General features: G+C 38.5%; 1 protein-coding gene across 1 annotated transcript in view; it reads right to left on the bottom strand.

The window, feature by feature from the left end:
* The window catches only part of MSH2 (mutS homolog 2), a 75,046-nt gene that overhangs the window by 16,757 nt on the left and 34,297 nt on the right, over positions 1-23,992 (bottom strand). The window contains exons 7-11 of the mRNA XM_034427445.3: positions 20,432-20,628; positions 15,017-15,126; positions 6,573-6,696; positions 3,580-3,730; positions 1,409-1,506 (exon numbers count right to left, since the gene is read on the bottom strand). Of these exons, the coding sequence (XP_034283336.1) occupies positions 1,409-1,506; positions 3,580-3,730; positions 6,573-6,696; positions 15,017-15,126; positions 20,432-20,628 (680 nt within the window). The remainder of the gene's footprint in view (positions 1-1,408; positions 1,507-3,579; positions 3,731-6,572; positions 6,697-15,016; positions 15,127-20,431; positions 20,629-23,992) is intronic.

The following is a 23,992-nucleotide window of genomic DNA, read 5'->3' as shown; positions in this document are numbered from 1 at the left end:
ATTTTGTTAAATGCCCACAAACCTATTCTGACATATATTAAATGTCTAGAATCAGAAATTACTATTTAGACCAATGAATGCAAAGTATTACTTATTGCTTGGAACATTATGTACCAAATGTTTAGGCAGTCACTAGTCATGAGCTCTCATGCAATCTGGAACAGTTTATGCAACAGAAAGCTACAAGCTAGTCCATTTGCCTGTATCATAAACTTACTCATGTTTATGTTATCTATTCATCACTTCCCTACCTCCCAAGGAAAAGCTTTTTCTGCTCTGCAAGAAGTGATAAAAAAGGGTACTTTGGTTTATCATTTGTGTATACTAGGGCAAAGATATAGATAGCCAAGAATATTTACCAAAATTCATCTGTGTAAATGACAAGCATGATGCTAGTTTGTTTTTAAAATGGCAAAATTAGTATTTAAAACTCACAAACTGTTAATTCCTGTTAAAGCTAGAATCCCATTTTGCCAAAGTTGTGACTGTAAAAGAGACAGAAATTCAGAGTTCCTGCATTCCCTTTCTTGAAACAAGATAATCTACTATGCAATGCTATACAAATATACAATACACACTATAGTAGATATATATACCATACTAAACAAGATCAACTACTTCAATTTCCATGACAAAATGGAACATCACTGAAACTGACAGCAGACATTTTCCTGGGATTCCAGAAAGTCCTTAAAACCTGGCTCTGCTCCCAGGCCTGGGGTTCAATATTTGTCAAGATCCTTTTCGGCTTTTATTGTTGCGGTTGTTTTTAGATCAGGCTGTCTTCTATTGCTTTATGTTTTTAACACTTTTAATTATGTATTAAATTTTGTAAGCCAACCAGTCTAGTGGAGTGAGCACCCATAACAAATTTAAATCTATCTATCTATCTATCTATCTATCTATCTATCTATCTATCTATCTATCTATCTATTTATCATCCATCCATCCATCCATCCATCCATTTTGGTTTAAAAAGAAAGTGGATACAATTTGATGGGAGTGAAGACTAAGTGAGAATAACAATATGTTTTAGCAGAAATTAGTTGTGTGAAGTTTCTATATGCTTTCTGTTTATTCAACACCATTTTTTGCCTTTAGAATTGGTATTATTGTTTATTATACCAAATGATGAACCAAATGAAATTCTGATTGAGAATGGATATTAACGTATCGATAAATCCTCATGATAGAATTTAGAAAAAAATGTACAAATTGATACTTCCCATGGCACTTTTGAAAATTTCCAAAAGGATAATTATATCCTATAATTATATCCTATATCAAGTCAAAATGTTTTGGAAGTTCTACTGAACTGCTCAATTCTTTAATCTGGTTTGCCCTTTCTATTGAATTATTTATTCTTTTAACATACATGGCAATTTCAGAAGCAAGCATGTAGTCTTACCTGATGCAACATTGATTATTTCTTTAACTACAGCATCTTGCATTTCTTCATATTCTTTTCTGTTCTTCATATAGTCTTCATTAATATCTTTCAATGCACTGGACATAAATAAAAAATCCAGAAATGTTTGCAACATTTCACATTGTAATATTCCACTGTTTTCCCAGGAACACAATCATTTTCCAAGCAGCATACTTAAGAGGCTGTTCAGCAGAGGTGGTATTCAGCAGGTTCGCACTGGTTTGAGTGAACCGGTAAGGGAAATTTGGCCTGGGTCGCTGAACTGGTAACGACCTATGGCTGGCCCTGCCCCCTACCCGGTCACTCGCCTGCTCAACACTTACCCTGCCCATCCCAGCCCTATGTATGTTGCCTTCACTTCATCATGCAACCCAGCTACTCCCCGGGTCCGGCCTTGCCCCAGAGCTGCCACCCGCTTGCCATCCACCTCAACCGGGTCAGGGAATGCACCATTTTCCAGCTCCAGTCTTGCCCTGGAGCCTCCGCCTGCTCATCACCCACCCTCCTTAAGCATGACGCATCTCCGCCTTTCCCCTCTTTTAGAGGCCCCAGCCCTTAATCTCCCCACTTCCTCCCCACGACCACCCCTTTCGTCATTCCGTGCCAGAACCTTACTCTCCTCCCACAGCTGGCTGCCCGGGAAGGCAAGCCAAGGCTGAGCCATTGCCACTGGGCTCCCTGCCAGCCCGCATCTTGCCCCCCTTGTCGCGAGATGCCTGCAGCTGCCGCATCTTTTTTTCGGTGTGGCTGCACTCCAGCCACACGAAAAAAAGAGGTGGCGGCTGCAGGCTTCTTGCAGTGAAAATTACCGACCTCCGGCTCCACTCCGCTTCTTGAACATGCCGCCAGCGCCCTGTTCTATGAGCCTGCCGCGCAGGCGCACCCCATTGCCTGCTGCCACTGCGCCGGAGGGAATTTCCCAGGCAAGTCCCTCCAGCGCAGCAGGCAATGGGATGCACCTGGGTGGCTGGCGTGAAGAACAGGGTGGCAATGGCAACGGCTTTTTTGGAATGTTTGAGACCTCTGATAGTTTTCGGTGGCCTCCGCTGCTGGGAAGCTTCTTACTTTCACACCAAAAAAGAAAGCTTGCCTTCCCCTCTGCCACCAGCCACCTGTTGTGGCTCCGTTGTCTGAGCCTGGGCTATCGACAGATGCAGACTCTGAGAGTGAGGGAGAGGAGTTGGCAAGGCCTCCCTCTCCAGGACCCTCCTCTCTTGCAATGCCTCCGGAGGACACCGAAGGCCAAGAGATAGGCCCAGAGCCAAGCACATCCCCACAGCCACAGGTGGACAGCGACGAAGGAGATAAGTGCTGGCTGGATCCTCGGTAGAGGCGCAGGGAGAAGCGTGCACAGCAGAGGGGAAAGCGTGCCAGAGATTAGCTGAGTCACTGGACCATACCCCACAGGGTATAAATGTGGGTGTGGTCGCCGGTTCAGTTTGTGACAAGCAAAAACTAGAAATAATCCATGATCTCTGTGTTACTGGACTTCTGCCTGCCTTGTCGCACTGCATTTGGACTAATCCTTGTATTGCTGAAACTTTGCCTGCTTTATCAGAATGCTTGCAGTTTAATCTTTGTTTTCTGTGAGTAAAGTCTGAATTGGCAGCTAGCCACTGGGTTGCTGCCAGCTTTATCTTCAAAGATTTTGTCGTGTGGCTTATTAACTCCGGGCCGTCTGTGGGGGTGCGTGTGTGGGACGGGGACAGAACACCACTGTGGGAGAAAGGTAAGCCTGAAGAAAGAGGCAGTCATGGTGGAGAAAGCGGGGATAGGGCCAGGGCCTCTAAAGAAAGGGAAGTGGGGCCATAAGTGCGACTTGCAAAGAGAGAGTGGGCGGCATGCAAGATTAGGCCAGGCCTTTGACAGATTAGGCCAGGCCTGGGCAGAAAACAGGTAGAAAGAATAGCTATAAGTTCAAAATTTTTTCCTACCAGGTTCTGTGGGCATGGCTTAGTTGGGGGGGGGGGTGTCATATGACTGAGTGGGCTTGGGCATGAGTGACATCAAGTTGGACACACCCACTCAGTCACATGACCCCCTCCCAACCAAGCCACGCTCACAGAACCAGTACGAAAACATTTTGAATCCCACCACCGCTATTCAGGGCTAAAAGCAGGAACAGAACTCACTTGTGATGTTGACATTACCTGTTAGAGAATTTCACCCCATTTTTCTGGGTTTCCAAGATCTTATATTTCGCATTATTCCGTAGAACCTTCTCTTCTCTGTAGGTAATTCTGAAAAAATGTCCAAACTGTGCATTGCATTCTAATTTGATACTCTTGCCAGGTTCCAAACCTTTTTTTTTCATTTGGGAAGGAAAGAGGAAATAGCATATATGACTGATTATGGCACCATAAAAGCATCATAAAAGCACACAAATCACACCTTCATTATCTTCACTCTGATTTTGCTGATTAACAGTGTACCAGGTCCCTTACTGAAAAGTCAACTGACCAGTCATAGGACTTGGAGAAAGTCATATCATCCAGCTGGCCAGATAAAAGCATCCAAGAAATTTTCATTAATGGATCTCCAAACAATAGAGGTATATCTAATTTGTAACATCATCACGTTACCTAAAGTAGTGGGTAAAAGAATCAGGCCCTTATTAAATATTTTGTTTCAGAAAGCCCCATAAGCCATAGTCTACCATCAAGAAGTTTGAGAGTTTCAGTTTTAAAAATGCCCACCTCAATCTACAGTGCAACTTGGTAAACACAAGGTAAAGTTAAGGTAAGAATAAAGTTAACCCAGAATTGAACTTGACTACAATGATAATTGGGGGTGGGGGGATTACAGAAGTAATTTGTCACTAGCTTCTTGTGGGATGTTTTTCAACTTCCCATAGAAGTAACAATTTAGGGCCAATTTTCTTTAGTTTCAAATTCAGACAAGTAGATGCTGCCATTTGTTGAGACAAATAAAATGTAGGTGTTTAAATAAGACCATGTATTGAATTGCTTTGGACAGCATTATCAAATAAAATTATAATTAATCTGTCAACAAGGTAATCTTACTTTCATTTCAAAGTTACAAACATTCTAGGATTAGCAATAGCCGTTTTCTACAGCCTATTTATTCTTTATATAATAATTCCCATTATGGCATTATCAATTTAGCAGTCAAAGTTGCATTAGGTGGATCTCCTCAATGTACTGACATATACAGAAAGCCTAAGGAGAGATGCAGTTCAGAAGTATGGTGCCTCTGACTCCACAGCTTTTGCAGTTTTTAACATTTTCAGTAGAAGTGAAATGACAAGCAACTAATTGGGGGGGGGGAGCTACAACATCATTGACTGGGCATCCTTGAATACTGAAATAATTTTCCAGAATTCTTCCTTCAGAGCAGCGGTCACCAACTGGTGGTCCGTGGGAAAATTTTGGTGGTCCGCAGAAAAATTATTTGCATTTTTTATATTGCACTAAATCAGGATCCTCAAACTACGGCCCCTGGGCTGGATACATGCAATGAACACTTGTGTTACTGCAGAGAGTTTCCCCTTTGGGGTCTTTTTGTGTGGGTCAGAGGGGGGCAGAAATTCCAACTTGGGGTCTGCTTCAGCCTCCTGGTGCAGGGCTTTGGGCAAAGGCTGGAGGGAAGCGCAGCTGGTGGCGAAGAGCCAGAGGGCCTTGTTCCAGTGGGACTGTATCATGGCCTGGAACTGGCTGACCATCTCAGCCCGGTGAGCCTCCAGGCGCTGGTACCTGACCTTGCACTCCTGCAGGTCTTCCCTCTGCTTGGAAAGCCTATACTCATAGTCCTCACTGAGGTGCTTATTGTGACTCCGAACCCCGAGCCCGTCTTATCGGAGGGAGAAGATTCCGAAAGTGAAGGAGAGGAGTTGGCAAGGCCTCCCTCTCCAGGACCCTCCTCTCTGGCAATGCCTCAGGTGTCTTCTGAAGGAGAAGAGATAGGCCAGGAGCCAGGCATTTCCGAGCAGCCGCAGTTAGACAGCAACAGAGATAAGTCTTGGCTGGATCCCCGACAGCGTTGGAAAGACAAGCGCACGCAGCAGAGAAGGAGGCATGCCAGAGATTAAGCTGAGTCACTGGACCACACCCCACAGGGGATAAAAGGGGATGTGGTGACCATTCAGGCTTTGTGACAGACAAAACTGAAAGCTAGCAAGTCATTCTGCATTTCTGGAACTTTGTTATATACTCTGCTTGGACTGATTTTTTAGACTGGACTTGACTATTCTTTGGCTTTTGTGGACTTTGATGTTTTCGGTCGGAAGAGATAACTTCCCTTTGTAAGTAAAAAACTGTTGGCAAGCAGCCACTGGGTTGTTGCCAATTCTGTTATCAAAGGAAATTCTTGTCTGCTGGTTTATTTTAACTCTTGGTCAACTGCTGGTGTGCGTGTGTGAGACAGGGACAGAACAGTGCTTCTGCTGAGCCTCCTTCTCGGTCAGATCCAATTTGAACTGAGCCAGCTGTTTTGCCAACTCTTTCTCATGGTGGCTGCTTAGCTCCAACAACCTTTTCCTGTTGGGGCTCTAAGGAGCCCGGGTGGGCAGGCAAGGAGTGGCTGTGAGGGAAGGGGTGAAAAGAGGGCGGTGAGGCGCTCGACGTGAGTGACATCAAGTTGACCACGCCCACCCAGTCACATGACCACCTAGCCATGCCCACACAGCCAGTCATTAGGCAGATGATATTAGTGGTCCACGGGATTTAAAATTATGAATTTAGTGGTCCCTGAGGTCCGAAAGGTTGGTGACCCCTGCTTCAGAGTGTCTTTTCCACATCAAGGACCCCTGAAGATAAACCCCAAAGATAAACATAAAAATTGTATGTATTCATTGAAGACCCTGAATGCATACAGTGAATAAAAGCAGGGTGCTAGCAGAACCTAGAAAGTTCAAAGTAAATATCAGTAGTAATGGGAAAACTTATCTGACTTTCTTATTGAAGAAACCCTAATAAGTTTCCAAGAAGGGATTAAAAGAGCAATATGCTGCAGTTTTACCTAACCTGGTGACTCCAGATGTTCTGGGTTACAACTCCCAGAAATCCCCAGGCTGGAGAATGCTTCTTAAGCAAGTCAATATTGATGGTGATTTGAAAGGAGAAAGAAAAAACTCAACAAACTTAAAAGTACTTCTTGGTAAAATAATTTCCACCCTTCAACATACTTAATTCCTTGGCTGCAATTTTCAGGACACCCTGCATTTTTTCTTCCAGTTTATCCATACTTTTTCTCAATTCAGCAAGATTGGGGTCAATGGAAGGTTTGACAAGGTATTCGTGACTTTCCACCTAGGAAACAAATTTGCACTCTTATTACAAACTTAGTTTACAAATAAGGTATAGTGATTAAAACTTTCAAAAGTGTTTGGAAAATCAATCACAAAAATCATTTAATTTTGCGGCCAAAGGGCTAATCAGACCTTTCAGCAAAAATGATGATATGTTTAACTGTACCACTACAAAACATGTGCTGGAATCTTGTTTGGTTGGTTTGGTTTTTAAAGAAATCCTATAAGGATTTCATGGGCAGCCCTGCTATGGCGCAGGAGGACCACTCTGATCAGTGACAAGTGGCCATTTCTTCTTTTATGTCAACATAGCAACTGTGAGGAATCTGAAGAAGGAATCCAGGGCAGGGCTCAATGGCTGGCATAATGCTCAAAAATATCAAATGCTGAGGATACAGCTGGTAGTACTGTTTAGGGGCCAGACCTGATTGATTATCTGTCTGTCTGTCTATCTGTCCTTTATTATTTTCACAAAAAAAGTCAAGGTGGTGAACATATCCCACAATCTTTCTCCTCCTATTTTCCTCACAACAACCCTATGAGATGAGTTGGACTAAGAGAGAGTGACTTGTCCAAGGTCATCTAACTGGCTTTCATGGCTAAAGTGGAACTTGAACTTGCTTTCTAGCCTCGTGCCTTAACATCAAGAGCAAATTTGCTCTACTAATACTAATACTAATATAGTATTAATGAAAATCCTCAGGTTATTAGTGTGGAGAAAATCAGAGGTAATTTAGGAATTGTGCCCAGCTCTTCCTAGTGATTATTAAAACTGAAAGTTAAGGCAAGAGCTAGACAATAAAGACAGTCTATATTAATCTGAAGAACATGGAAAAAAATAGCTATCAAAGGGCTAAAATATAAAAGGACTATTTCATTCAACAAGTCAGAAATCTCTCTAAGTAGAATTTGAACGCAAAATAATCTTTTCCTTATATTTCTACTAGCTAATAGTTCAAGATTTTATTTATATATTTTTTTGCCTTTGAATCAGTGTTGACTCTTGATACAACCTGGACAAGTTTTTGAAGTTTTTTGGACCAGAGTTTCTGAAGAGGTTTGCCACTGCCTTCTTCCTAGGGCTGAGAGACAATGAGTAGCTCAAGGTCACACAGCTCGTTTTGTGTTTAAAGCAGTGCTAGAACTCATGAGCTCCCATTTTCCAACCCAGGCCCTTAAACACTACATTAAACTGGTTCTCTTGTTAAAAATACATTGTCTTTAAGCATGGAATATCAGACAAAGCAGAGATAGGAATATGATATATTACAGAAGGAAAAGCATGCACTGTTTATTTTTCAACTGAATGACCTTATCAGATTATAACTAAAGCAGGACGATAATTTGTACACAAGACGAAGGGAAGAAGTAAAGAAGAAAGGAGGGTGAGGGAGGAGTGGATGTGTGGGACTGACATTTTGAGGGTAACTGACCTAGAAGTGGCTATTTGTAGTCCATGTCTGGAAAATTGGCAAGGGAGCTGATTAGAGCGAAGACTATATTCTAGCATACCAAATAAGTAGTGAATGGGTTTCTTGCTGGGGCCGAAAAAAAGGAGGAAAAGCTATAAATATCATGATTTATGGGTCTCCTAACAATGTCATTTTTTTTCTTCCTGTAGTGAGAGAAATCTTATTTAATTTGCCCCTTTAGAACAATACGTTCTTATTCCTATACGAAGAAGCAGGATTTATCATATATCTCCTTCCTCCCAGTTTAATTTTTAGTATCCACTAACCCCTTGTAAGCACAACCAGAGATCTATTATATGATGAAAAGCTTAAAACAGCTGTGTCAATTAGCCAAAGCTCAAGAAGCCCAATATTACAGGTAGTCCTCGATTTACGACCACAATTGACACAAAATTTCCATTGCTATGCAAGACAGTTAAAGAGAGTTTTGCCCCATTTTATGATCTTTCTTGCCAGAGTTGTTAAGTTAGTAACACAGTTGTTAAGTTAGTTGTTAAATGAATCTGGCTTCCCCACTGACTTTGCTTGTCAGAAGTTTGCACTTGACCTGGGACATTGCAACCATCATAAATGCATCCCAGTTGCCCTGCAACGGTCATTAAGTGCAACTACCGGTCGTAAGTCATTTTTTCCAGCACTGTGGTAACTTCAAACGGTTGTGAAACAAAAGGTCCTTGAGTTTAGAACTACCTGTAATGCAAATTTCTTCCCTTGACAACAGAAGTGGGTGGATCAGCCAGACAGGCTTCAAATCCACCATGCCTCTCTCATGGGAAAAGTGATGTGATGCATCACAGAGAAAAACACAGCAGTTAAAGAAGCAACACTCAAGTCTTAAAAAGCATAATTTTGATGGAAAGAAAAATGACTAAGACTTAAACTCTGTAAGAAAATCTTATGGAGGAAAAGAAGAATTGTCAAGAAGAAGAAGAAGAAGAAGAAGAAGAAGAAGAAGAAGAAGAAGGAGAAGGAGAAGGAGAAGGAGAAGGAGAAGGAGAAGGAGAAGGAGAAGGAGAAGGAGAAGAAGGAGAAGAAGAACAAGAAGAACAAGAAGAAGAGACAAGAAGTATGACCATGGATTGTTCGACTTTGATTTATGGAATTCACTGTTACAAAATAGTTCCAGAGTTTGAAATATCTGATGTTCTCTCCTAGCCTTTTAATAAAAAAATAATAGCATGTTCTGTACTTGAATTATTTTAAAACTGTTTTTATGACTGGACTGTATACTGCCTCAAGTCACTTTTCTTAAGATGGGTAAACATATAAATATGATTACATAAATCAATAAAATGCACTAATGATTACTAATACAGATGACTCTAAAAGAAAGAGAGAACAAAGTTACAGATCTTTTTGTGGCTATTAACTGCAAAGGTACAACACTATCACCGATCCTAGCTGCTGAAGAGCAATAGTAAAGAATGGCTATTGCTAACATACATAGCTTACAAGGATTCTTAAGGCTCCAACGCAACTGGGTAATCCTTGGAAAATGTCAACATGAGAACTCATCTTGCCTTTCTATTAGTCACATAGAGTCAATACAAAACAAACCTGGTACAGTGCTCTTTCTTCTACTCTGAATATGTAGGAAAGGGTGCAGTTGCCTGTCTGATCATCTTGCCAGAGTGATGTCATATTTACCCAGCAGGGTTCAGTTTAGCAAGGAGGAGGAAGAGACTACAGATGCACAGGTGTATCAGAACTGGAGAATTATTGTATTTGTCATTTGAACTTCTATAACTGTCGGGTTTAGCACAGCAACCAAACAGGACAGACACAGACTTCAACAGTTAGGACTGCAGAAAAAATAATTGCAACCAGCCTACCTTCCATGGAGGACCTGTACATACTGCAGAAGCCAGAAAGAGGCTGTGAAAGTATCTACAGACCCCTCATATCCTGGATATAAACTGTTTCAACTCCTTCCCTCAGGATATTATAGGACACTGCACGCCAAAACAACCAGACACAAATACAGTTGTGTCGTGTGTCCCCCCCCCCAATGCTATCACTCTGTTAAACAATTAATTCCCACAACACTGTCTTATGCCCTGGAATGTCAAACCACCTAGTAGGGGGGCTGTATTATCCTTCTCATCTTTTCATTTTTCTTATTTCCTTAGCTTCTTATGACTATAACTTTGTTGTTTGTATCTCATGATTTATGTTGATTGTTTTTATCAGTACCCTATTATGATTTATGTTGATTATTTAGTATCCTATGACTATCACTGAGTGTTGTATCTTATGATTTATGATGATTGTATTTTATGATTATGATCATGATTTATCACTTTTTGCTTGTTTGTACGCTGAGAGCTTATGCACCAGAGACAAATTCTTTGTGTGTCCAATCACATTTGGCCAATAAAGAATTCTATTTTATTCTATGTAGAGTAGTGAGACCGCAGAGATGATTCATTCTAAACATCAGCATTGCCTTGAGAGAAGCACGGAAGATGAGCCAAGTCAAGTGAAAAGTTTAAAAACCTGCTTGCATTTAGCAGTTTACAAGATAGCCTGATCAGTGTGTTGCAAGATATCTAAATACAGGGTCTGAACTATAGCTATACCCAAAATACTGAAAAACTAAAATGCTCCACTTATAACTATGGATCTACTGATTGACAATATGTATTTTATTATATGGAAAGCTGAACCATTTTATTTATTGAAAGTTGAAAGAAGGTGAATTTTGTACTGAATACAGTACAAAACTCTCCTGTAGTTGAGATTTCACAACCAAACAAAGAGTTTGGACAGGAGAAATAGATGTACCATAACAGAATAATCACAGAAAGAATTGAGATATTTTCCATAATAAAAAATGAATAGAGAAAAAGGGAAACATCAGAAGTTAAAGAAAATAAGACCAGAGCTTTTAAAAATTAATAGCATACAAAATCTTTGTAGTGAAAATCTGACATAAATGTAAATTAAACCTTTCACTTTCACTACTCAAGAGATTTCCATCAACTTCCATACAGCAAAAATGTAAGTGATTCGCAACTGTTCTCATGTTAGAAATGAAGCATTAAAAATCCACAAAGAATTCAAATTAAAGTCCTGCAAAGGTTTAGAATAAGTCAGCATTCAATCAATCAATTAACAGTTAAAGATAAAAGTCAAAATGAAAAGAGAACTTCAAGAACTGCAGTTAAAAACTGAAGTGCACTTCAAAAGAACAAACAGCTGAAAGGAAAAGATGAAGATCCAACTGTCCAGTCGCTCTTACTGAAAATTGCAACCATCGAGATTCTTCTTCCCCGGTAGGTCCAGAATATCCGAGGATCATCTTGGGTCATTCCTAGTTGCTCCTGTTCAAATCTGGCGAGAGCACCACTAAAGCTGGCTCTTTGGCAGCAAAATCAGCTGTTTGTCTGCAGAAGGAAAAAACTGCCCTGCCGCTCAGTGCACCATTTTCAGAGAACTCCAGTCAAAGCTGATTGAATGGCTAATAGGGCTATGGTTTATCACAGTTTTTAACTGACTACTTTAATTAATCATTATATTGATTTTTTTTCTTGAATTTAAAATTAAAATAATATAAAATATAATTCAAAACAATGATTCTATAGGAGAGCTAGTTTGGTGTAGTGGTTAAGGCAACAAGCTAGAAATTGACTTCTAGTCCTGCCTTTAAGTCAGCTTGGGCCAGTAGCTGTCTCAGCACTAGAAAGGAGTGTTGTGGCTCCGTTACCTAAGCCTGTGTCATCGGCAGGAGAGGACTCTGAGAGTGAAGGAGAGGAGTTGGCAAGGCCTCCCTCTCCAGGACCCTCCTCTCTGGCAATGCCTTCGGTGTCCGCCGAAGAGCAAGAGATAGGGCCGGGGCCAAGCACGTCCACGCAGCCACAGATGGACAGTGATGAGGGTAATAAGTCTTGGCTGGACCCACGCCAGCGTCGCAGAGATAAGCGCGCGCAACAGAAGAAAGGGCATGCCCAAGATTAGGCTGAGTCACTGGACCACACCTCACAGGATATAAAAGGGAGCGTGGTGGCCAGTCAAACCTTGTGACGAACAAAGCTGAAAGCTTCCACGCCATTCTGCATTGCCGGACTTTTGCTTTAAGACTTTGCTGGAAGTATCTCTGGACTTGATTTAATTCCGTAATTATTGAACTGCTTTCCTTTGATGTATTAGAAGTGGGGAGAAGTTATCTCTCCTCTTTGTAAATAATAAACTTTTGGCAGGCAAGCACTAGGTTGTTGCCAAGTTCCGTTATCATAAGGAAAAGGATTTTGCCGGCTGGTTTGGTCTTTAACTCCTGAACGTCTGTTGGTGTGTGTGCGTGGGGTTGGGGACAGAACAAGGAGGCAATGGCAAACCACTTCTGAAAAACCTTGTCAAGAAAACTACTGGAACTAATCCAGGCAGTTGCCAGGAATTTAAAAGAGGGCAGGTGGAGGGAATGTCTTGAAAGGATCAAAAAGAGGGGAGGGCTCTATATAATGTACCTTTCACAAGGTAATATGTTGGTGGGTTCTAAAACTTCTATCTATACACAAACAGTTTCTTCAGCAAAGGTTAATAATTTGTTTGCTATGATGACTTGTAACTTCACCATGCACTGTGCAAAGAGGAGAATTAAACAATTCATAAAGGTTTTCATGTCAAACTGAAGGCCATAAAATCTCCAATCACAAGAGTCTAGCTTTTTATACTCCAGAAAGTTTACTATCCCAGTAACCAAATTTGAACTGTTCATGAATGTAAAAATACTAACAAAGCCTGGCACAGAATGCTCTATTTATTTATTTAGATGTATGCCCTGCTCAACCATTTCACATCACTGTGTGTAGGAGTTTCATTTTACAAATCGCAATTTTGTTGTTTGGTTTTAAAGAAAAAACAGCTTAGCTGGAAGGAATAGAAGGACAAAAGGAAACATTAACTGCAAGAGCAAGTACAGAGAGTACTAAGTAATTCAAGAGTTGAGTTCTAATTTATAATAATTTATTTATAATTTTACTGGCATTACACAGCAAAATCTTAATGAATCATTTTTTAAAAGGGCAACAAGTATCCTTTAGATCATTTTTGAAATTTTCAATCCTCTATTGTATATCAGCCTTTATATTTCTGAAATAAGATATCGTTTCATTGTATTATGGATAGGAGTTGAAATCCAATACTTGAGGCATGAAGTTGGAGAAAGCTAATGTAAGCATTTGATGAGAGTGGAGACAAAGAACACTCAATTTTTCTCTGATTTTGTCTTTATCATTTTTTTGAGTGGATCTTCCCAGAAAAAAAGGATTGCTTATTCAAAGAGTTCTGCAAAAATGTTCATTGCTAACACATACACACTCACAAATACATAAACTCTTTCCATAACATGTAACTACTATTAATCTGAACACAGGAATTGCAATATATTTGGTATACATAGGTCTTGAGTTACCAATTTGATCCATTTTTCTGAATGTCTATCACTACCTTTTTATTGATACTGATACAATACTCAGTTGTACCGTAATTTCTAAATGATAAATCCTAACTTCCAGAGAAGTGTGTGATCATGTTTGGGGAAAAAATGTTCTTGTAGCATATTGACCAAAATGTGCCAATACTGAGAGTACTGACCTTATTATTAAAAGGCAATGCTGCATGTAACATTGGTATGACTAAGCCTAGTAATTTTATTATATTACAAAGCATTATGTGAAACTGTGGTTGATCAAAGCCATGATGGGCAGCAGACATTAATTTATGGGCCCACCAGGTGATAAAAATAAAATATGCAAGACTGTAACATGCAATCCAGGGGGGAAAAGCTTTACTATATGATATTAATAGATGAGTAGAAATAAGAGACTATGAAAAATACTACTGGACCATTTAGTCACAAAAATGAATGTGAATAACAATTCCTTTGTGAGTATTTCATTAGAAAAAGTTGTTTCAAATAAATGGTTTATGCATAAATCTATTCATGCATACACATGGATTAAAAAAAAAGAACTGAACTGATTTAAATTGAATGGTTAGGAAGAAAGATAGATAATATTAGTGAAGGATACAAAGTGATAAGAGGTTCTGAATATGAAATATGCCATTTTGGCCAGTCAAGAGTGTATATTGGGAAATACAGACATTGAAGAAGTGTGAAAATAAAGCTTACTTCAGGAAGAGAAAGCAATTATGAAAAGATATTACAAAAGATAACCCAACTGGTATTATCCAGTTGGGTTATCTTCCCAACTAGATAAATACAAAGTGGATATTAAAAGAAAGGGAAGACGTTGTGACGTAGTGGTTAGAATGCAGCGTTGCAGACTAACTCTGTCCACTGCCAGGAATTTGATCCTGACCAGCTCAAAGTTGACTCAGCCTTCCATCCTTCCGAGATCAGTAAAATGAGGACTCGGATTGTTGGGGGCAATATGCTGACATTTGTAGATGTCTCTTATTGCTCAAAGAATGCTGTAAAGCACTATGGAGAGGTGTATAAGTCTTATTGCTATTGTATAAGTCTAAGTACTATCACTATTGCTAATATAAAAGCTTCCTGGAAATGATGGAAAACAACTATATCACTAAGTACCACTGGAGTATGGAGTAGCTTGAGGAAATGTAAGTAGTGATGGTTGAAAAAAATGAATGTGAGAGCAGTCATCATTATCCCTAATGATGGAGAGGGTAAGCATAACATTGCTTACTTGAAAGATAACGGCAAAAATGAGGATGTAGTATGCATGTACCCATGGATAGGGAAATCTACTACTGAAAATCTTATTATTGTTTTTATTCAATATTCTTACTATTAATGCAAATAACCAAAGCATCCTGGCATAGAATATATATGATAGGACTATAAATCATTCTACTTTCATAGATTACCGTATTCATGTCCAAAGTTTCATCGATCATCTTTTGGAAATTGGAGAAATCACAATTTAGCTCTTTAAGAGGTTTCGTGAATATCGCATCTAGTAGCATATTGCAGTTTCCTGTCAAAAGATAAAACACATAGAAAAGAATCGCCAATAAATAAATTGACTGACAATCCTACTTGAATTTATCAGTTATGTTTAAATAGGTTAGCAGCTGTATAGCAACTTATTAAATAGTAATTTGAGAACCAGTTTGGTGCAGTGGTCAGGCTAGAACTAGGGGACCATGAGTTTTAGTCTTGTCTCAGGCTTGAAGGCAGTTGAGTAACTTTGAGCCAACTCTCTCTCTCAGCCCAGGGAAGAAGACAAGGGCAAACTACTTTTGAGTCTTGCCAGAAGAACTACAGAGAAAACCCAGGCAATCTTCAAGAATCAACAATAATCTGAAAGGGAAAAAATTTAGTAATTTAAAGAATTATACATTTAACTATATGGTCGGTAGTAGAGAGAATTTTAACACTTTCGTGGATTCCCAGAGTCTTGATCAGCTTAGCATTTTTCTCCTTTCATAAGGAATCCTGAATCAAATCAAACTATTTCTAACATGAGAACAGTCAGACTCTTTAATCCAGTCATTTGGAATGTAACCCTACTCAACATGAAATGCCATATATATATGTATCATGTAAATATTTTGGACTGCTTTCATTGTATCCTGAATAGAAAGGGTAGAAAAGTGCAAATTATTTTTTAAATTATTATTGCTTAAGGAGTCTACTTCGCAATTCTGAACAAAACCTAAATTTGTTCATCATTTGTTCCCACAATGTAGCACAATACTGCAAATTACTTGCTTGCCATTAATGGAATAGGTATAAATCCTGACTTACTGCAAAATATTGTTCTGCCTCGCAGGGAACAACAGAGAAGGGATAACTCCTATTCAGGTGAGAAGCTGGGTCAGAAAGAATTTTTCTTTCTCTGCCCTTAGAGGGAAACTCTCCTTTGCTATTATTTATCACAGCAGTAACCGAGACCACAGAAAGAGAGTTAGTATAGTAATATTTCCTAGGTTTATAGTACTCCCTGCAAGACCAATGGTTGCATTTAAGAAGCCAATCTATCAATCTTCCAATGTCAGAAAAATATCGAATGGTGAGCCCAAGTGAGTTCAGTTTGACTCCTAGTGGTTTCCTGAACATGTGTGTGCAACATTATTATCCATATAGCTATAAGATGGGGAGGCAGGAATCCTTCTGCTCCAAAGAAGTGCAAAAGGCTCTTTTGTACCATTTATTTGGATACCAGGAACCAGGGTGGATTTGATTTAAATCAAGTCAATTTAAATCATGATTTAAACCATTAGAAAAAAAGGCTTGATTTAAATCAACTCAATTTAAATCATATTTTTTAAAGAGCAACTGTCATCTCTGTCCTGTAGCTCCTCCTCTGACTTGCTGTTGACTCACCGACAGTCCCAATATTGAAGAATATACAGCCTCATGCTATATAACTAAGCTTCATTTCATGCTGAATAAACTAAATTATGAATGTATCTTAAATAGAAAGCTATAATTAGATAGATTTTTACTCCAAAAGCATTTTATTAAAATAAATTTGATTTTTTAAAAATCCAATTAAAAAAATCTGATTTTTTAATTAAAAAATCATCAATTTTTATCTACCCTGCCAAGTACATGATGGAGTACATACTCTCCCTGGCATTCTCCTGTCTTCAAGGTTAGCTCCTAAAGAAGCTTGCCTATGTTACCTGCACCAAGTCAGACTTTCTAATAGGTATGTACAGGCAAGATTTTGGGGTCCTTCCATATGACTCTCAATACAAACAACACAAGTTGCATAAGAAAGGGAGGTAACCTTTTGCAGAAATATGCAATAACCATTATCTAGGTAAAGGGGCTGAAACATTCTTTAAGTCCTGGGAAACACAGCTGAAGCAAATGCTTCTCCGATTCTCTGGTCTGATCTATCTGGTAGGGTTGATCAATTTTATAAAGCAATTTCTATTTCTGTTCAACCTTAGTAATTTCTCTAATGCTGTAAAATAAATACACTTATGATCACAATTCAGCCCAAAATTTTTGTTGCTAAGTGAAATGTTTGTTAAGTGAATTTTGGCCCATGTTATGACCTTAAGTGAATCACTGCAGTTGTTAAATTAGTGACACCATTGTTAAGCGAAACTGGCTTCCCCATTGACTTTGCTTGTAAAAAGGTGATCACTTGATCCTGGGACACTGCAACCGTCATAAATATGAATCAGTTGCCAATCATCTGAATTTTGATCACATGACCTTAGGAATGCTGCAACGGTTGTAATTGTGAAAAACAGTCATAAATCACTTTTTTCAGTGCTATTGTAATTTTGAATAGTCACTAAATGAACTGTTGTAAGTAGAAGACTATCTGTACTGTTTGCCTGGATTAAACACATTTTGCCAATTACTAATATAACCCCCTAAAATTAAGCACATAAATGATGGAGGCAACAACAGGCTAGAAGTCAATACTACTCTAAGATTTGCAGAGGAACGAAGAAAAATTAAGAGAATAAAATCCAGAGGAGAGAGACTTTTAAAATCAATCCGTAAATAAGTAATATACAAAGTATATTCAGTAGCTACAAAATTTTGACAAATTCTGAGCAACAAGATAAATATAACAGAGCCCCTTGAAGAAAGTATGACTGATTGGCTGACACCTTCAACTTACTTTCACAGTATAAATTTCTGTTCCAGACCCTATTTTAGAAGCTAATACATTTCTGGTTTTACGATTCCGAACGCGGAGTTTGCTTCGTTGTGGTATTATTATTTTTTTTTAAAAAAACTTCAAATGTATAGTAGCAGTCAGGCAGCAAGCATGTTATAAAGGTTTTAATAGATAACAAATCTGGCATTTTTCATGCTGCCAACTTAAAGATCTTTACTAAAATGCCATTTAATTTTCTCAGCTACAGTACTGGCATATTTAAATCAGATGGGTTATTTTTGCAGAAGTTAGAAGGTTTACCTTTTGTTAACTTAATGAACAGTCAGATCTTTATATTTGCCATTTGATGTCAGATACAAATTGACATTTATTGTACTGAAAAGGAACAGCCTGATCACTCAATTCAAGCTGCTAGAGAAATGTCCAAAAGATTAGGGACTGTAGTGCACTTGGACTATTCATACAATAAAGCAATAGCTCTTGTACATAGTCTTTTTAAAAAGCAATTTGTTTTCATTCAACTTAATAGCCAGGAATTTCCATCAGATTCTGATTCATTCCTGGAGAAAGTTAATATATTTTTGACACATCCTATAGACATTGAATGTTATTAAGATTTGTTTGAAACGTATCAAGTTTGAATAATCTGTTTTCTTTTCAATATCCCACAACAATCAATTTCAAAATTTCTCAGAGTTCCCTTGTATAATAGAATATTCACCATGGAAGCTTATTACTATAAATATTTGGACCATGTCTACGTGTACAGACTTCAACTCCGAGTTCTCAGTAATGGCCATGATGGCTGGGGAGTTCTATGAGTTGAACACTACGCACCTAGTGTTAAATTTGGGAAAGATTTTTCCAGAGCCAGAATGTCAGTTACCTTTAGCCAAAAACCACTTTGCTTTCTTATGTCTAACTCTACAACACAATAGCACTTATATACCACGTCTTATATGCGGTTTAGAGTCAGCATATTGTCCCCAACAATTTGGGTCCTCATTTTACCCACCTCAGAAGGATGGAAGGCTGAGTCAACCTTGAGACTGGTGAGATGTGAACTACCAAATTGCAGTCAGCTGGCAGTCAGCAGAAGTAGCCTGCAATACTGCACTCTAACCACTGCACCATCATGGCTCACTAAGTACTAGTACTTCTGACAGTGTGTGTGTGTGTTAATTTGCAGGTGACTGTGACACTTCTTAATAGCTGTTGACACTATGGCTTATTCATTTATTTGATGGACAAGCTGGAAATTTGGGATGTTTTTAGTCTCATACTCTCTTAGTCACAAACAAATGTTTCTACTTTCACAACTAAATTAGATCTGCTCCCCGTATATACTTTAATCAGTCAGGGCTTCATTGGCTATTTCTCTATGAACAGGAGTCTATCTATATCAACCCCTTCAAGATTTCTCAGCCATATTGCTAGTTCTTTATGGACAACGTGCTATATAGAGGTTTCTAGACAAACAGTGTTAGGACTACATTTTGAACAAAAGGTAACTAATGCTTGTTATGATCAACCAAGGAATGTTATATTTTGGCTTCAACTTATTCTAAAGCCAACATACCAATTTATATCTTACTCTTTTTCCCCTCCTATTTCTATTCATCTTTCCTTGTTTACACTTGATCAATCCTGAGTTACAAATATTTCTAAAGATTAGCATCCCAAACCTGCTTTGTTACTATTCTAAAATTCTTTTTTTATTTAGCAAATTACATTTCTCCGTCTTCTTCTTTTTCTCTTACTACAATTCGGAATAGCATGCCGAGCCACATAGTAGGATTATCACACAAACTGAATGGTTTTTTTATTCAGCACATGGAAAACTTGACTGACTCTTTTAAAGAAAAACTCTTTAATAATTTGGAAAAAGACATACTTAATGCAACTCTGAGAAAGCTGTAAATTATACGTTCACTGGACATACAGGTAACTTCATGTACATATGTAAATAAGTTCATGTAATAAGAGTCATGACTGACACAAAAGTGTATCTAATCCTGCTTTGTTGTAAACAACTTGGTTATATCCAAGCATTTCTTACTTCAGAAGTGAAGTGAGCAATCTTGACTTGTGCTCTGAATAAAAAATACCCTAGCTATAACTTTTTTGATTATTGCCCAGTTTAGAAATTTCTAATTGCTGCACTGTTTCACTGTATCAATTAGCATATTTTAATTGCTATTTTCTCTTTCCATTGATTATGTTTTTAAATTTTTATTGATTAAGTTCTTTGGTTGTTCTGTACTTAAGAGATTGAGGCTATATTCCTAATACCAAAATACTGATTTCAAGTCAATTTAATAATCAGAATTGGGGGTTTTCCCCCATATTGCCTACACTAATTGTTTTCTTCTTATATGAAAAATGAACAAAGGAATACAAATGTCAGATGACAAGGCATTCCAAACCAGAATGCTTAGCTTTTTACACATGTAAAACTTACTGCCAGTAACACTGGCAGTAAAACAGTTCTCCTGGATGCTGTAAAAATCGTCTTGGCAGCTGAATAGAGTTTATGAACTACAAGCACAATATTTAGAAAATATCTATTTTCTAAATATCTAAATTTCTATTTCTAAACATTTCTAACATTTTTAGAAGTAAAACATCTAATTTTTTTAAAAAATTAGAAAATTTCTAAACATATTTAGAAAATAGGAAAAAAAATTACCATTATTTTTTTCCAGTGCCTGTATCACATTAGGTAGCTGATTAATTGCCTGATACATTTTGTAACAGTCCTGTAGAGTAGCTTTCTTCTGAAATTTTTTTCCTATCCGATTGAAGTCTGGGAAGCGGCGGAGGAGATCTTCTTGAAGAATTTGTCTTAGTTCTCCATCTTCCATGAAGGCCTCCACCATATCTAACCTAAGTATAAAATAAGTTTAAAATAGACAGGAAAAAAAGTTTAGCATATGGGACTGTCATGATTTTGAAAACCGTGACACATTTTCAAATTAACTTTGAAAGTTAATCAAAGATCTGGATGGGGAGGAACAGGCTTAGACTCAACCCTTCCAAGACCGAGTTGCTGTGGTTCCCGGCGTCCCGGTATAGTCAGCTGGCTCTATCGCTGACTATTGGGGGCGAGATCTTGGCCCCCTCAGAGAGGGCTCGCAACTTGGGTGTTCTCCTGGATGCACGGCTGTCTTTGGAAGATCATATGACAGCCGTGGCCAGGGGAGCTTTTTATCAGGTTTGCCTGATACGCCAGTTGCATCCCTTTCTGGACCAGGATGCCCTGCACACAGTCACTCATGCCCTCGTCACGTCACGTCTGGACTACTGTAACACTCTCTACATGGGGCTCCCATTGAAGAGCACTCGGAGGCTCCAACTGGTCCAGAATGTGTCTGCACGGGTGATTATGGGTGCGACTTGGCGCACCCATGTAACACCTCTTCTGTACGAGCTGCACTGGCTCCCGATGGTCTTCTGGGTACAATTCAAGGTGTTGCTTACAACCTTTAAAGCGCTCCATGGCTTAGGACCAGGGTATATACGAGACCGCCTTCTGACACCGACAGCCTCCCACCGGCCAATACGCTCCCACAGAGAGGGGCTCCTCAGGGTGCCGTCGGCCAAACAATGCCGACTGGTGACACCCAGGGGAAGAGCCTTCTCTGTGGGGGCACCAGTCTCTGGAATGAACTGCCCCTAGAGGTTTGTCTTATCCCCGACCTGCGTACCTTTCGCTGCGCCCTGAAGACCCTTTTGTTCCAACAAGCCGGGCTGGCCTAATATAAATTTTATAAGGGGTGTATGTTAGTTTTTTAATTTTGTGGGCCAAATTTTTATATATTCAGTTTTAAATTGTTTTTAAATTTTGTAAATTTATATGTTTTAATATGGCTGTACACCGCCCTGAGTCCTTCGGGAGAAAGGTGGTATAGAAATCTAATAAATCTAAATCTAAACCTAAATCTAACTTTTAAAATGGGAGCTTAAAATTAATCAGAGTGCTAGGCTGGGGATAACTGTTCTAAGATGTCAATGACCATAACCATAAATCATTTCACCATCAGAAATACTTTTTTTGTATAAATTTTATTATGAGTTTTTTAAAAAAGATAAAAACTAACAAAAATTAATACAAGAAAGAAAGAGAAGAAAAGGGAAAAGAAGAAAAAGATAAAAGTGTAAAAAGATAAAAAGAGAAAGAGGCTTCCAATTTCCTTTGCAGCAAATAGAAGTATGATTAGAAAATTATCTTACTCTATAGTTACAAAATAGGCTCTTTTTCTATTATCTAATGTTTTATCATCAAAACTATAAATCAAAAGTTCATTTTTTTTATTTCCTACAAAAAGTATATACGGGGTTTCCAGTAAGCACCAAATATAGATGTTGTCTTTTCTCTAACCAAAGAAGTCAATTTAGCCATCTCAGGAAATTCCATCATCTTCGTCATTCCTCCATTGTGGACAGTATCAAATCTTTCCACTTCGAAGCATATAACAAATCTTGCTACAGTTATATATTAAAGCAAAATTCCATGACTTTTTTCCAGCTGTTTATCCATCATTCCCAAAAAATAAATCCTCTGGTTTCATTGTACATTAGTGTTTAAAATCTTCTGAATTAGTACATGTATTTGTATCCAAAATTTTCTGGCTACCAAAGATTCAGCTACAGAATTCCCAAAATCATAGTCCAGTAACAATAATCAAATGACTTTACTAAATGTATATGCTGCCCAATCCTCAGTAACCTGCGATTATAAAATTTCTCAATTTACATATAATAATTCTCAATAATTCTCTAATTATAAAGAAATTATAATCTTCAATTATCATTTTCAGTATGTTTAATGAGGTTCAAAGAATATTTGTCTTTAATTACTGCATTTTACCACCAAAAACAAGTGCTAAAATGAGCCAGACTAGAATTTAAATGTTAAATCCATAATTAAAAACGCAAAAATAATTCAAAGCTAAATAGAAATCTCAGCTTCTAAGAAACATAATTCTAATTCTGCAACAAATGATGTTAATTGTAAAGCGCCTGTTTGGGAAAAAAGAGTGATGAAGTTAGTGTCATTTTTTTCAAAGCAATGCTGTTCTGGTTGCCAAATATGACCTATTTGGCTAGCAACAATTACCTCAGGGTATCATAGCTCACTTGCTCAGTGGAACTGCCACCACACTAGACCTGTAAGCAGGATTACCTTGGCAGAAATGTGTAAAAATATAATATGGTCAGTCATCCACATACATTAATCATTAAAGGACAGGCCTTTAGGTCCACCATCCTAATGGATGATCATATAGCTATAAATCATCCTGACCCCTTGCTATAATAAAATGTTTTTTTGTTGATTCCATGTTCAGGCAACCTAAAAGTTCCACCCTAGAAAGGACCACATAAAGAGTTGTTACAAGTACCCAAGGAAAGTGCTCATTTTATAATTGCTTCTAAACTATAACAGGTTCTTCTGTATATGCTGAGAGTTTCAGACATGTATATTATTTATGGTTATTTTTAGCTGTTATTAGACAACCTGTGCCCCTTTGGACCAGTTTTTCAGATACATTTCCTTACCTAAACAGAGAAACAAAATGAATGGGCAAAAAAGCAGTGGAGCAGGAGCAACTTCTGACATCCTGCCAACTCCCCCATTGAGTTTTGTTGTGGTAATTTGGCAGGGAGCACTGGAAATCTCCCTCCCTCCCTTTCCCTTCCCTTCCCAGTAGTCAGGTAAGTGGCTGCTACTGGGTGGGTAGGGGAAGTGAGTGATTGCAAGACTGGCTGGGAAACTGTCACAGAACTTTGAAAATGAAAGGCATGTGACTGCAGCAGCAGTCAGTAGCACTGAAACAGTCACAATCTCCCCAAATTTTGGACACATTCTGTAAATTAGACCATTTGAGGTATCTTAGTTCAAAAACTGTACTGGCCAAAATAGCCTACATAGTTCTAGACTGCATTAAAAGAGGTATAGAATCAAGATCGCATGCAGTGTTGGTGTCACTTTATAATGCCTTGGTAAGACCACACTTGGAATACTATTTTGGTCACGTTATTTAAAAAAAAGATGTTGAGACGCTAAAAGTGTGCAGAGAAGAGCAACAAAGTTTATTAGGGGAATGGAAACTGAAACATACGAAGAACTGTTGCAGGAATTGAATATGTCTATTTTAATGAAAAGAAGGACTAGGGGTGACATGATAGCAGTTATCTGAGGGGCTGCCACAAAGAAGAGGGGGTCAACCTATTCTCCAAAGCACCTGAA

Source organism: Pantherophis guttatus, chromosome 1, assembly GCF_059756535.1.
Source record: "Pantherophis guttatus breed Tessera chromosome 1, ASM5975653v1, whole genome shotgun sequence".
Classification (NCBI taxonomy): Eukaryota; Metazoa; Chordata; class Lepidosauria; order Squamata; family Colubridae; genus Pantherophis; species Pantherophis guttatus.
Note: the sequence above shows the minus strand (reverse complement) of the source record. Positions and strands in the feature narration are given on the sequence as shown.